At 38.8% G+C, this 13,702-nt stretch overlaps 1 protein-coding gene across 6 annotated transcripts; it reads left to right on the plus strand.

Annotated features, from left to right (window-relative positions):
- Nucleotides 1-2,580: 2,580 nt before the first annotated feature.
- Nucleotides 2,581-13,691, plus strand: znf384b (zinc finger protein 384 b). Of its 6 annotated transcripts, none has more exons than XM_063487927.1 (11): nucleotides 2,581-2,788; nucleotides 6,141-6,208; nucleotides 6,297-6,525; nucleotides 6,973-7,086; nucleotides 8,542-8,696; nucleotides 8,781-8,872; nucleotides 9,596-9,820; nucleotides 11,283-11,450; nucleotides 11,563-11,641; nucleotides 11,764-11,922; nucleotides 12,067-13,691. In XM_063487927.1, the coding sequence occupies exons 2-11, from the start codon at nucleotides 6,143-6,145 to the stop codon at nucleotides 12,454-12,456; spliced, it is 1,677 nt and encodes a 558-aa protein (XP_063343997.1). In that variant the 5' UTR covers nucleotides 2,581-2,788; nucleotides 6,141-6,142; the 3' UTR covers nucleotides 12,457-13,691. The 6 variants fall into 6 exon arrangements, with proteins under 6 accessions (XP_063343997.1, XP_063343994.1, XP_063343999.1 ...); XM_063487925.1 differs by lacking the exon at nucleotides 2,581-2,788 and adding exons at nucleotides 4,673-4,825; nucleotides 4,913-4,973 and having other exon boundaries at nucleotides 11,764-13,691; XM_063487924.1 differs by having other exon boundaries at nucleotides 11,764-13,691.
- Nucleotides 13,692-13,702: the final 11 nt, after the last annotated feature.

Genomic DNA, 13,702 nt, shown 5'->3' on the forward strand with positions numbered 1-13,702 from the left:
TTTGAACTAAAAATTAAAGGCTGTTTTTAAAAACAGTTTTATTTATTTCTACTTTACAGAGCGACAGCTGAGACATACTCATTAAAAGTTCTAATATTCACCAAAGTCTAACAGTATAAGGCTTTTTTCAAGTAAATACTGTAAGTGTTTCTATTTCTTGCTCTATTTATTGTCTGAAATGCAGTGAAGCCTATTTAACCATTAAAATTGCCAAAAAGAGCAGTATCTGTCAGATTTTAAAATCTAATGGAATATAGTTGGGTTTGGAAATATTAATTGGACAAAACAAGACTTTTATGAATGTTATTTTAGCCCCGCTAAACATTTGAATTTATTTATAAGCCAAACTAATCAAATTATAAAATCAGTATGCAATATACTAATTTTCTCTGAGATAACATGTTTCTGTCTGCATGATTATGAATTACTTACACAATTATGTACTACTGAACCAAATGCTCTTTGAACTTTGCTGACTTTTTTTCCACCTACAGGTTGTAATTATGTCTGTTGGAATGTTTTAGAGAAGAACATTTGGCATCGTTCACTGCTAACTGGGGTATAATTTTATTTATAGGGAATCTTAGCCAGTGTTGCATGGTAACAGTAAATTTAAAAAAAATTGTCAATGCAATATTGTAAGCTGTTTTCAGGATGTTACAGAGGCTTGAAGTGACAGATTTTGTATATTTCCTGAAGACATTTCCCCGTAACATTTTGAGGATGCGTTGGGGCAACAGATTATAGCCGTTTAGTCTTAAACTCTTGGAATGTGCTGGTTAGATTTCATCTGGTGATTGCATTCATGGTCCTTAGTCCATGAGCAGTGACCACTTTTGGTACACAGATAACCATGTTTTTTGTTATTCTAGGAATATATTGTATATACATAGGCAGTTCCATAGTATCGTTGCTTACATATTCGTCTAATGAGTGAAACATTCCTGGTTTCAATCCAGGAGACACAGAGACACAAATATCTTTGAGTTTGTGTATGGAAAGGCATTCAGTGTAAAAAATAATCTGCAAAATCAAACATGTGGAGCTACCTGCTGTGGCCATCCTTTGTGAATAAAGGCGTAGCCAAAAGTAGCTACACAGTAGAGCACATGGTAATAGGTTTGCGCTTCTTGCTTCACGGCAAGAAGCTCAAACCTGCTGGACTGCTGGGATCTTGGCGCTTGCATGATCAGTCTGTAACCTATGCGGGTTCTCTCCAGGTTAATTAGTAATTCTAAATTGGCCTTGGGAATGAATGTGAGAGTGAATCACCATCTTTCCATCTCTGTTAGCCCTGCAATACACAGGGAGTCTGTACTTTTAAAGGTAGAGGAGCCTCAGGGAGCTTTGTGGGGTTTCTCACCAGTGCCACTGGGGAGTAACAGAAAGGTTCCTTGCCAATATAAATGTTCTTTGAGTTCATTGGATATATAGAATTATAATAATAATAATTATTATTATTACTGTTAAAATTTTGTCTTCAAAAACCTGGGAATCATCAAAAGATATATATGTGGTCTATATTATGAAAATATTGAGGTTTCTTTATTTTTGAATTTATGTATTTTGGACTGTGCCCTTTAAACACGCACTTTGTGACAGTGGGAAGGAAAAACTCTCTTTTAACAGGAAGAAATCTATAGCAGGACCAGGCTCAGGGAGGTGCACCCATCTGCCTCGATCGATTGGGAGTGGACAAAAGACACACTTTGGAAGAGAGACAGAAATTAATAAAAACAAATGATTAAATGTGGGTTTTTTAAGTGCCATTAGCACTGTTATAACAATGTTATTGATAAATATTTCAGAAAGGTAATAATTTGGAAGAATAATTTTAGGGAATATTACCTTTAAAAATAACCTTTTGGGAACAAAAATTTTTGGCGTTATGGACTGTGATAATATAGCTATTTAAATGTTTGCTGCTCTCTTGGCCAGATCTCTCCTGAAAATGGCTTTTTTTTTTTGTCAGCGACTCTTACCTGGATACACAAAGGATAAATGAATGTCTCTTTGTCATCTCTCATGTTCTGTCTGGCTCAAAAGGAGTTGATATCATTCATGAGAGATATGTTTGACAGATTATAGGCCAACAACTCATTTACAACAGTTTAAATACCAGAAATTACTTTTTGTCAGGAGATCCCTTTTTGCACCACACCGGTTCTGGTCCCCAGGAAGAGTGACAAAGTAAAGTAATCATGTGTGTATATTGTTTAATAATGAAATAACAAAGTCATTTGAGTCTAGTGCCTCACAAAACCCCCCAAAAACATTCATTGGGCAGACCGGTTCTGGCCCGCGGGCCGAGTGTTGGACACCCCTGACAGTACTGACTTAATTTATATTTCTGACCACAAGTAAACGCACCACTGGGGACTTATTCACTTCGTAAGTAAAAGCTGGCATGCGATACAGTGAAATAATTATTTATTTGTTTATTTTACTGCTACCACTACTACAACTCAAAAAAACACGACCAGCTGATCGCGGACTTTTTAGATTTTTTAAATTAACTGCCTGACAGAAAGCGGAAGTGACGTCACTGCACACGCTTCTTTTGTCTGACGACCTTATCAGGAGGAAGTGAAGCTCAGACGAAGCGACTGGCTCACCGGAGGGAAAAAAACGAAAAAAAAAAAAAAGAGAGCGAGAGCGAGAGAAAAAAAAAGAGGAGGAGGGGGGGAAACTTCACTGATTCACTGGAATTTGGACAGATTTGGAAACTGTGTCCAAACTATCCCGGCCTGCTGGAGCTTCGCGGAGGAAAGCGGAGTCGTCAGCTCCGGTAAACGCCACTCTTCTCCACGCAGTCGGTAGTAAATTTTGATAGATTCGGTCGACTCTGCTGCCGCCTCTCCACCCGTCCCCACAGCCGGAAGTCTGTGAGGATGGTCTATTTTTTTTTTCTTCGCTTCAGTTTTTTTTATGCTTTTGGTTTTTTTCATTGCTTTGCGTTTATTTTTTTCCCGAGCAGGAAGGCAGCACAGGCTCACACTGTGTGTCTGCTAAATGTATGTTAATCAGCACGTCGGGCCTGAATAACTGCAGGATGCACGGAGGCCAAATGGAGACCTGCTGTAGATATGCGCCTTACATTGTTCCGATATGTGGCGTTTGATAAAAGTTCATGTTTTTGTAGTTCTTTTAGGTCGACTTTATTCCGCAGAGCAAACTTAAAGCTAAGTAGCTGGATGTGGATCCCCTTTAATGCCGCTAAATACTGAAATATAGGAAAGCGGGCAGGAATGTTTAACCTCATGTTATTTAATAGTGCTTTTTAACACATCTGGACGCTTAATCAGAGCTGCAGTTATGGAATCACAGCTGTATGGAGCCAAACACTTGAACCCAGACAAGGCTGTAATAGGCAACCAAACTAAAAACTAAAAGTGGGTGTGACAATACATGTTAGTTACACGGAAATAATAAAAAGTAACACAAATTCTCAACAAAACAAAAAAGAAAAACTAAACAGTATTTCATATATTCCTTAATAATCTGAGTGCAATACAAAATATAAGTTACAAGTCTTCACTTTTAGTCTTTTCTGATACGTTTTAATTATGAACACATTCAGTATGGGGGGATATCTGTGCACACGTTTAGTCAAGTGTTTTTATTGATCTGAGCTTCTAAAATTCTCCCTTGTACAAACATCCCTTGTAATGTAATAGATAAAAAAGACCAAAACATTACTAAACATTTTCCAACAAAAGAAACTAAAATGAAACCAGCAAACTTAATATGGAAATTAATTAACAATAAAACAACAAAAAAAATTAAGACAAAAGTAAAAGCTAATTGAAATATCTCTAATGACTCATCCATGAGACCAACATGCTAGTTTTGCTTTTCTTATCATATAAATGTACCAACTATCTCAAAAATCTAATACATTAATCTGACAAAAAAGTATTTTCTGAATTATTGACATCTCTTAAAATCCCCCAGTAGCCTCTGTAATATTAAACTTTATTTCATGAAAACAGTGATGCAGTACAGTTTTGTTTTCTTTTAAGTTAGAAAAATTGGGTGATACCCACATGTTCATGGATTGTCTTTTATGCTAAAGATCCTGGAGAAACAATGTAACATCAAGCTGATAAACAGTGTATTACAGTACCATCTATATTACTCATAGACACCAGTATCTCCCACTGGTTCAGACCTGAACCTAAAGAAAATTGTATTAAATGAAGCTTAATTAAACATTAATGCTTATGAAGTGAAGCTTTTAAATCAACAGAGGCTCTTTTGGGATTTTTAGTCTGAGCAACTGCACATTTTCTTCTGTTAATGAAAAGTTTTGCGACATTAATTAAAAGCAGAATCTTTTTCCCCCTTTCTACTTTTCCTTTTTAAACTGTATCTGTAGCAATAAGATGTCACAGGAATGAGCCTAGTGCTTCCCCAAGAGACCCACACCTTCAGGGACCCTTTAAAAAAACCTCCACCCTCACACTGGGGAGTTAGTGTGTAGTAATGTGATTAACTGGGTCTTTTATTTAGTGCCCACAAAAGTTTTTGCCAGAGCCAAAAGAAAACCAACAGTGGGAAATGACGACAGAGTACATGTATTTCTACTCAGTAATATACTCAGCTCTTAACTGTATTTTTTTTTCTTGAACTGGAAAACACCCTGTCAACCAGGTTTTCTTACAGTAGAAATGTTTCGTATCACAAAGGAAAAAAAAGCAGAAGTGTAAGTTATAAACTCCACATTGGCCTCATTCAGAGCTGATTTTGACCCTGGAGCCATATCAGCATAGTTGAAGTAACCACAGTGCTTCACACAGGATAACTGAATCAAACCTGGTTACAGGTGAGAATAAAAACAAACAAACAAAAAAAGTGTCACCACAGTGTTATAACCTGCATCGTGACGATTATCTGATGTGCACCACTGCAGAGGCCACTTTTGCATCACAACGGAGTTAAACAGCCCTTCAGACTCTTTGCAGTCATTTGCTGTGAGTTTCTTTAAAATAATTTCGCCTCCTATTGATTTTTGGAGGATTGTTTTGTTTTGCTTTTAGCAGCCAGAATTACATGAATTTCATTTCTCTACTTTAGTTTCAATGTACTGGTTTGGCTTGTTGGTACACTTAGGTTAGAAGTGAAACAGTCTTTGCTTTTTATTCTAAAACATGTCACAACAACACGTGCTGCGTCAACGCACTTTGTCTGCTTTACACCCGCCGCTAAGGTGAAGCGACTGACACGGCGAGGCTCTTTAGGTCCAACCTTATTACCTGATCCCCATCTTGAAGAATGTCAAGATTCAGATTTATGGTTTTCATTATTTCTCTTGGTTTTGCTAACAAGGTGTATGTTCTCAAATTAATTGGTTATCTGCAGTGTGCAGTCAGCACTCAGGAAGCCATGTCATATTTTAGGAATAAGGTGCACAAATGAACTGGGAGGGTTGACAAACCATTACTACTTTTTTTTTTCTTTTTTGCCCAAAGGCCTCCTAACAGGAAATCCTTGTAGTGGGAGAGCCCTTAAAATAGTAATGCATTCATCTGGTATTTGTCTTGTCATTGATCTGCAGGAGAATAATGTAGTACACGCTCTTTGGTGTGGGAAACATTTCATTAAGACTGCATAGAAACACACTGCATGAGTATTTCACTACAATTTTTAATTACTCTAGTAGAAATGTCTTCTTTTTTTTTTTAGTCCTAATGTACACAAGCAACTGTGAGGGAAACAGGCTCCACTGCCACTTCATTAGGTACACCTGACTCAAACCAGTGCTTTTTAATTAATTAACTATCCAGTGAATCCTAAAGCTAAAAAAAAATAATTTTCTGTTAAGATGGTTTTATCGATGGGTGTTTTGCTTCAGCTTTATGGTCATTTTTAGCAGTCGAACCCAATGAAGTTTCTCATTACTGAAAAGTTTTTCCTCCCTCCTACTTTGAGTGTTTTAATGAGGTTGGACTAAACGTAATATGGCACAATGCATGTACCATTATTACAAACGTCAGCTTCCAAAACAACTCTAAAGTTAGACTTTATGTTTTATATAAGATACATTTAGCTCATTTTAATTTCATTCAACTGAATAAATTCTAGTGTTGGCCAGTTGTGATGGAATGTTTTTAAATCTTGCTGCTTTTGTGTCGTTGCAGAAATGATGGAAGACTCTCATTTTAATTCATCATATTTCTGGTCTCCAGTCCCCACTATGCCCGGACAGGTTAGGCTGCAAAATAATTTACTGTTCAATCAGTTGATGACGGGGAGAGAATGTTTCCGTCAAAGAAAAATCTCCTTTCTCCTGACAGATTGAGAATGCCATGTTCCTAAACAAAGTAAAAGAGCAACAGGAAAAAAGCGCTTCCTTCTCTGCTTCCTCTGCATCTCACTACCAGACGACTCTTCTCACCATCCCCACGCCTGGGGCCAAGACAGATGGAGGAGGCCAGGCTGGTAGTGCGGCGCACCTCCACCCTCCGCACAGCACCCAGAACATCACAGTGTTGCCTGTCCCCTCCACAGGCATCATGACAGCAGGTGGGCTTGTTTCTGTGTTTAGAAACCTTTAAGCGTCTCTTTCTCAGTTTTGAGGTTGAAAGAGTTGACATATTTGGGGAATGAGTTAAAAACACTGAAACACCAAATATTAAGGCCGTATTTAGACGTTCAGTTTTTGAAGTATAATGTAACAGCAGTGTGTTAAATTATTTAGGTTATGAGAACAAACTTTGTAAATAGAGAAAATGGGGGTAAAATGAACAACTGAGAATTTTAATTCAAGGTTTTCCTCAACTGAGACAACTTTAGCGCTGTATTACAAACATTCTGCTTTGTAGTGCTATTGTTACACTTGGAGATGTAGATTATAGTTAAAAAAATGCCTTGATAACATGTTCTTGAAGCTGTAAATTGAATTCCTCAACCTCAGTGACACTGCTCATCTTAGACAATTTCTCATCTCTGCTCTTGTCTCTTTCTCTGCAGCTGGTCTGGTGATCACGACTCCTCAGGGAACTCTAGTCTCTCCAACCTCCTCTCAGTCGTTTGTGTCCGGCCATCCAGCAACAACCATGATTGTTTCAGCGCTCCATTCTTCAGGTGAACAGCATGTTATTATACACACACTGGCTAACTGGTTAACTTGTTTCTTAGAAGTACAATATTGTTACTATGTAAATGATTAAAACTTATATGGGTGGATCAAACAGTGTTATAGATTTACTACGATTCAGAACTCAGGGTATTGTGTAAAGCCTGGTTTATGGTCACCTTATTGGTTTTGGTATGTGCCGACTGTGACGCCGCTGCAGCCCCATGGCCGTTACTTACTGGCGCTTCAGTACGCACTGAACTCGCTGAAGTCCTCTCCTAGATAATAGGTGCAGCAACTCTTCATCAGTGCTGATACATAAGTAGAAGAATTAGAAAGAGGAAGCTAAGAAATCATAGAGATTTCTCCAGAAAGTCTCATTTTGAAGGTGTTGCTACATCTCCTTCTTTGTAATCTGAGAAGAGCTTCAGTATATATCATTGAGACCAGCACAGTTGTATATATGTATGTACAGTATATATATATGTATGTCGAAGGGTCCGCTAAGGGCCCATTCTCTTCTGAGCTACCAAACAAAGTTTCATTGTGTGAACACGTAATGACAATAAAGGATTCTTATTCTTGTATCTTCATAGTTTCTCAGCAGTGCTGTGCACACCGGGTTGCAAAAGTTTTCAGGTGCACGACAAACTGAAACAACACTTAACATGGCTTGTGCTTTTAGCACTTTCATGAGGGTCACTATAATGAGCATAAACCAGGTTTAATATGACTAATGACTGACTGAATCCCTCATCTGTGAAATTTTTTGGCTTTTGGGGGCATTTATGTTTTCTTATGGAGTTATTGAGACTATAAAAAGAAAATTCTTACAGTAAAAACTCAGGAGACAAAAATGTCTGAAGCATTTAATGATGACTTGATTACCTGGAACATGATCAAACCTGACTGAGAGTCTTTCTTGCAGTGCTAAGTTAGACTTTGTTCAGGCTGTTCGTTAATTACATCTCTGAGCTATGAACACATCTGTGCCCTTGTCCACAAAGCACAGAGTGATCTGATGAGTAACAAAACCAGAAAACTACCTGCTAATAAACTATTTTATTACCAAGCCTGTGTCAGTAATTTATGGTTCTGTCTTTTTAAGTAAATTTATGTCTTCCAGTACAATAGATGCTGTTTGAAACTGTTTATAAATTATTGGTGTCTTTGCTTTTAGAAAACAAACATAAATACAGATTTTCAGTATGAAAAGTGCCCTTATTTATAAAAGAAGCACATCAATTTTGATCATGTGTCTGATGCTGTCCAAACGTATTCGCATGTCGATTATACTGAAACACATTAGACTTCCTTTGGCATCTTCTGGTTTTCAGTTTGATGTCAATGCACCTACAGACCATTATGTAGATGGTATTTAAATATGGGATGGGACTGTTACGCCTTCTGCTTTCAAAACTCTGTTCCATCATCTTAACCTGTGACTGTCGATCTTCTCATAGACAAAAAAGAAGCGGACGGGAATTCACATGTGGTTGTGATGCCAGCGCCCTCCAAACGAGGGAGAAAGAAGAAGACCACAGTGTCTCGGGTTGGTCCTCTGGGCATGCCGGGAAATGAAACTGTAATACTGGCTCATCTGACGCCAGGTGGCCAGGTAAGAGAACAGCTACAGATGTGAAAAAGGAAGGGTGATGCAACGAACAGCTAATTAAATCAATTTTAATTTCATTATCAATAGGTGACAACTTTGCAGCATCATGCTAGAGATCCATATGATCTCTCAAATGAAGACGAAGACCATGCCTCGAAAGACAGCACGAAAACATACAGGTATTTATTTATTTATTTAATTTTTTTAAATACTTGCTGCTCATCTCCATTTGTTCTTGCTCTGGCTGTGAAATATGCATACATCTGTTTCTCTGTTCACTTCTGGAAATTAGCATTGAGATTTTCAGCTTTTGTAGATGACCTTGGCAGTGCTGGATATTAGCGTCTGACACGCCGACTCCTCAGACAAACACTCTTCACTGCATGTTGTGGCTGAACACACCGGCTTTGTGATGGATGCTTAATTCTTTACTAAAAATGTATTTGAGAAAACAAATACATGCTTTGTAGATGCTCTCTCCGTCTGCACACACTGGACACAAACCTGTCTTCTACTCTCCCCTTTGTCCTTATATAGCATGCTCTTTGAGCTGTGATCTCACTTCTGTGTCCTTCTCTTCCTCTTTTTTATAGTATCTGTGTACCTTTCCTCCTCAGTTTTCACTGATTTCTCCCTTGACATTTCACTGTGTTGTCTGGTTGTGTCGTCTTTATTTGATTTAACCCGCCTTTGTCTTCATTGATTTTTTTTTCTTTTTTTTTCTTTTCATTTTCTGTGATATCTTATTTCTCTCTGTGGGTCATTGCTCCATTACCCTGTCTCCTAATCTTCTTCTGTCCCATCTTCTCTTTTTTTTTCTCCTCCTCTTATACATCTCCCTCTTCTTCCTCCTCCTTGTACTTCCATCCCGTCCTTCCATTTCTCTGTCTCTACGCCTGTAGGTGCCGGATGTGTGCGGCGACCTTCTTCAGTAAGTCTGACATGCAGATCCACTCCAAGTCGCACACAGAGGCCAAACCTCACAAGTGTCCTCACTGCGCCAAGTCATTCGCCAACTCCAGCTACCTGGCCCAGCACATCCGCATCCACAGTGGGGCCAAGCCTTACACCTGCTCCTACTGCCAGAAATCTTTCAGGCAGCTCAGTCACTTACAGCAGCACTCACGGTACTACAGACCCCCCAACCCCATTACCCACCCATACCATATTCCCTGTTCTCTTAACTTGTCCTGCTAAGACCCTTCCTATGTTCTTCTCCATCCTGGTGAAGACAGTGAAGTGCAGACCATATTACATTGCCTTGTGGATGTTGGCTCGCATGTTGCCAGTTCCATCCAGTGACCTTTTCAGAATATTAAAATTCAGATGACACCTTTGAAGTCTGGCCTTTGGCCGTAAAAAAATTTTTCTTTTGTTTTTTTTCCCCCTGCCTTTGTTTCTGTCTTTGCTGTGTTTGTGCAGGTCTTGCTCCTTTTTGCACTGCACCTTCTGTTCTTCTGTCTGCATGTGCTGTCATGTCTTCCAACACTGCTTCTTCCATAGACACACACATACCTATTTCAAAGTAAACTTCTAAAAAATAAAGTTGACAGTATTGTTGCTCTTTACCATTGTACAGCCCTTTGTGTTATTGATTTGATGGTTCATATCTTTGTCAGTGCTTTTCTCACCTTCTCCACTCAATAGTGATGTTCTGCCATGCTTTGCTTTCATGCTCTGTTATCATGTTTGTTTTATCCTTTTTGGGGGGCCGTGCTCGGATCAGTTTTCCATAATTTCTGGAAGCATGATAAACTGATACATTTGTAAAACGTGTTAGTATTTATTATTTTATTGTTTTAAAGGGGACCTATTATGCTTTTTCTTATTTTCTGGCATATGTATACCATTAAAATGCTGGATTTTCATATTAAACAAATCATCGTGTGTACAGGTAATTTCTGTGAGGCAAAACCACAGCTTTTAGACTGTTCTCTTAGTTGTAGATACTTTGTTCAACTCTTAGCTCTGTATGATATCAGTGAGAGTCAATATCCATAAAGTGGTCACCTCAGGGACACAGCTCTGGCTAGGAGCATAGATTCTCCACCCACCTGCTGTTCAGACCTTCTGTCTGATGGAGAAAATTGACTCAAGGGGAGAGAGAAGGAGATAAAACGACTTGTTTGAGACAGCTGAGGGGCTGCATCAAGGGGCAGTAACAGACTCAGTGATTTTTGGACTGTAAGGCTTGAAAAGCTACTCATGTTAAATTCAGTATTAGCTGAAAATTACATAACATAATGGGTCCCCTTTAACATCATCTCGTGTTTAAATCTTAAGCATCTAATCGAGTTGGTCCAGACAGATAAAATTGTTAATGTTGTTGGATGTTTGTGTGAATTTTGTAATTACTGCTGGCCGTAATCAGTATAGCGTATTTTGTTGGGGTGTTTTCTTCAGAATTTCCAAATGTTTCATTGCTCTGTGCTTCATCGCCGCAAGCTTTAATTTCCTTGTGTGAGATGTTTTTCCCTGAAATGATAAATTAAGAGGATTATCTTAAAATGAGGCTTTTTTTGGTCTTCAGTTTATCCTTACAGTCCTGTTTTCATTTCTCTCTTTTACCATCTTGTCTGCTCTCATCAGGAACCACACAGATGCAAAGCCCCACAAGTGTCCCCATTGTACCAAGTCATTTGCCAACTCTAGTTACCTGGCCCAACATATCCGCATCCACACCGGAGTGAAACCCTACACCTGTTCCTACTGCGAAAAGTCCTTCAGACAGCTGAGTCACCTTCAGCAGCACAGCAGGTAAATCACCCACTGGTCTAGGGTTTCTCATCTCCTTGCGGTCAGGTTAGGTCACCCTGAAAGTGATAGGCGCCTGTGTTTGTACATGTGTGTGTTTTTGTGTTTTATTCAGGATTCATACCGGAGATCGGCCATACAAGTGCAGTCACCCAGGCTGTGAGAAATCCTTCACGCAACTCTCAAATTTACAGGTGTGAATGAGTTTGGTTCTGTTCTTATGCATGGAGTGTTTGGGTATTAACTAACTCTCAAAACATTTCACTGTATTGTTATGCCTTTTTTTTTTCCCACCAATAACAATTTTTTCCCCTAGTCTCACCGGCGTCAACACAACAAAGACAAGCCTTACAAGTGCCCCAACTGCAATAAAGGATACATAGATGCAGCGAGCCTGGAGGTGCACATGTCCACACACACTGTCAAACATGCCCGGATCTACTCGTGTGGTCTCTGCAACCGCACTTACACTTCAGTAAGACAAATGTCCATTTCTGAAGAGCATTACTACATGCAACACTATGAATCGCCTCACTGGCATCAGACACCTGGCAGCTACTTTACACCGTGTAGTCATGTCTCCACTGTTTCCCCTCTACCTATCCTCCCTTCATCTCAGGAGACGTATCTGGTGAAACACATGGAGAAACACAACCCAGACCAGTTGACTGCATCAGCAGTCATGGCAGCACAGCCGGCACAACAGAACCAAAGCCAGGCCCAGGGCCAGGCTGGAGCTCAGAGCCGGGTAGAGAGTGCAGATGGAGCATCGAGCCGACCTGGAGGAGCTGGGAGTGGAGCGGCGGGCAGGGGCCAGCAAGGACAGAGCCAGAGCAACTACCCTCAGACAGAATCCATCTCCTGTCCGTTTGACCTCCATCAATACAAGACGGTGTCTGCCAACGACATCCAGTACAAGCCAGTCAGTGTGGCGGACATTAGTACCCACAAGGACCTCTGTCTCACTGTGTCAGCATCCACCATCCAAGTGGAGCACCTCAACTCTTAGAGAAGATGAAACAAGGGAGAGTGGGAGGTTGGCAAGCTAAAATTTATTCATGATAACAAGAGATGGAGGATGAAGAGTGGAAAAATTAAAGCAATACTAAGATGATGCAGAAACTTTGGAACAAATGACTGTGCCTGAATGATTTTTTTGAGGCAGACAGGAGAAACGATACCATGACACAATAAACTGAAGACTATAATTTTAGTTTTATTTTTTTAAGTTTTATCTCTTTTTTTTCTTTTTTGCCTTGTTTGATTTGTTTGCTTAGCTGTCCAGTCTGACGTGCATGTGAAGGCTGCAATAAAGTATGTTTCAGTCCATCACAGTGATGGTTTTATAATAGGAAGCATCTAAGAGATACTTCACTTTACTATTAACACCTCCTGCTCTTCCATACAGATACAACTGTGGCCATCTCAAATTATTGACTTCCTTTTATTGCAATTAGTAGTTGTCTATGAAAGTATTTTTTTATACTTTCATACAGAAACTTTCAGTTTTTACATCAGCGTTATTAACTCTGCGAAGTTATAACAATGGATGCTTGTGATCCTTTTTTTCTGGAAAGAAAAAATAGCAATCACATATATAAAGTTATATCCTACCAGTTTATAAAGTATGATTGCGTGCTTAAAGGATATGGTAAAACACATTATGTATTTAAATCAATTTGCAGGCCTTCACATAACCTTTGAGAGAGAGTGATGAGCCTGTTCATGTAATCCAGTTGTACTGCTTTGTATGTATGTCCTCAAAGTAGTGTTATCCAAATGTGCTTCTGCTATTATACTTCCATAGTAACAACATTTATAACACTTATTCATAGACATAATGATGAGATTTTTTTTCTGCTTATAATAAAAATAAAACCCTCTAAGTGATTACTTCTTTTTAATTTTTTTCTACTTTATTGCCTTTTTAATTATTTTCATATGTGCTGTAATTGCTTTATGGGGGAACTTTAACTTTTTATCCTTTTTTTCCCAATTCCTTTCACATAGTATTTATTTTTCTTCAAAATAAATAAACAAATTTATGTTTATTTTATGACAATCATGCCCGTGGATCCGGTATATTTGCTGGAATGTGCAAATTTGCGAGGTGTTTACAAAAGTGGACTGTACCATAAGAGCACGGGGGTGTCGTGATCAATTTGTCGGATATTTTCAGATTATATTTCTACGTAATGATACACAAAGTAAAGATGTTTAATCGTTTGAAGTGTAATCGTAAAATGAGATTTAAA

The sequence above is a fragment of the Pelmatolapia mariae genome, linkage group LG10_11 (assembly GCF_036321145.2).
Source record: "Pelmatolapia mariae isolate MD_Pm_ZW linkage group LG10_11, Pm_UMD_F_2, whole genome shotgun sequence".
NCBI classification, from domain to species: Eukaryota; Metazoa; Chordata; class Actinopteri; order Cichliformes; family Cichlidae; genus Pelmatolapia; species Pelmatolapia mariae.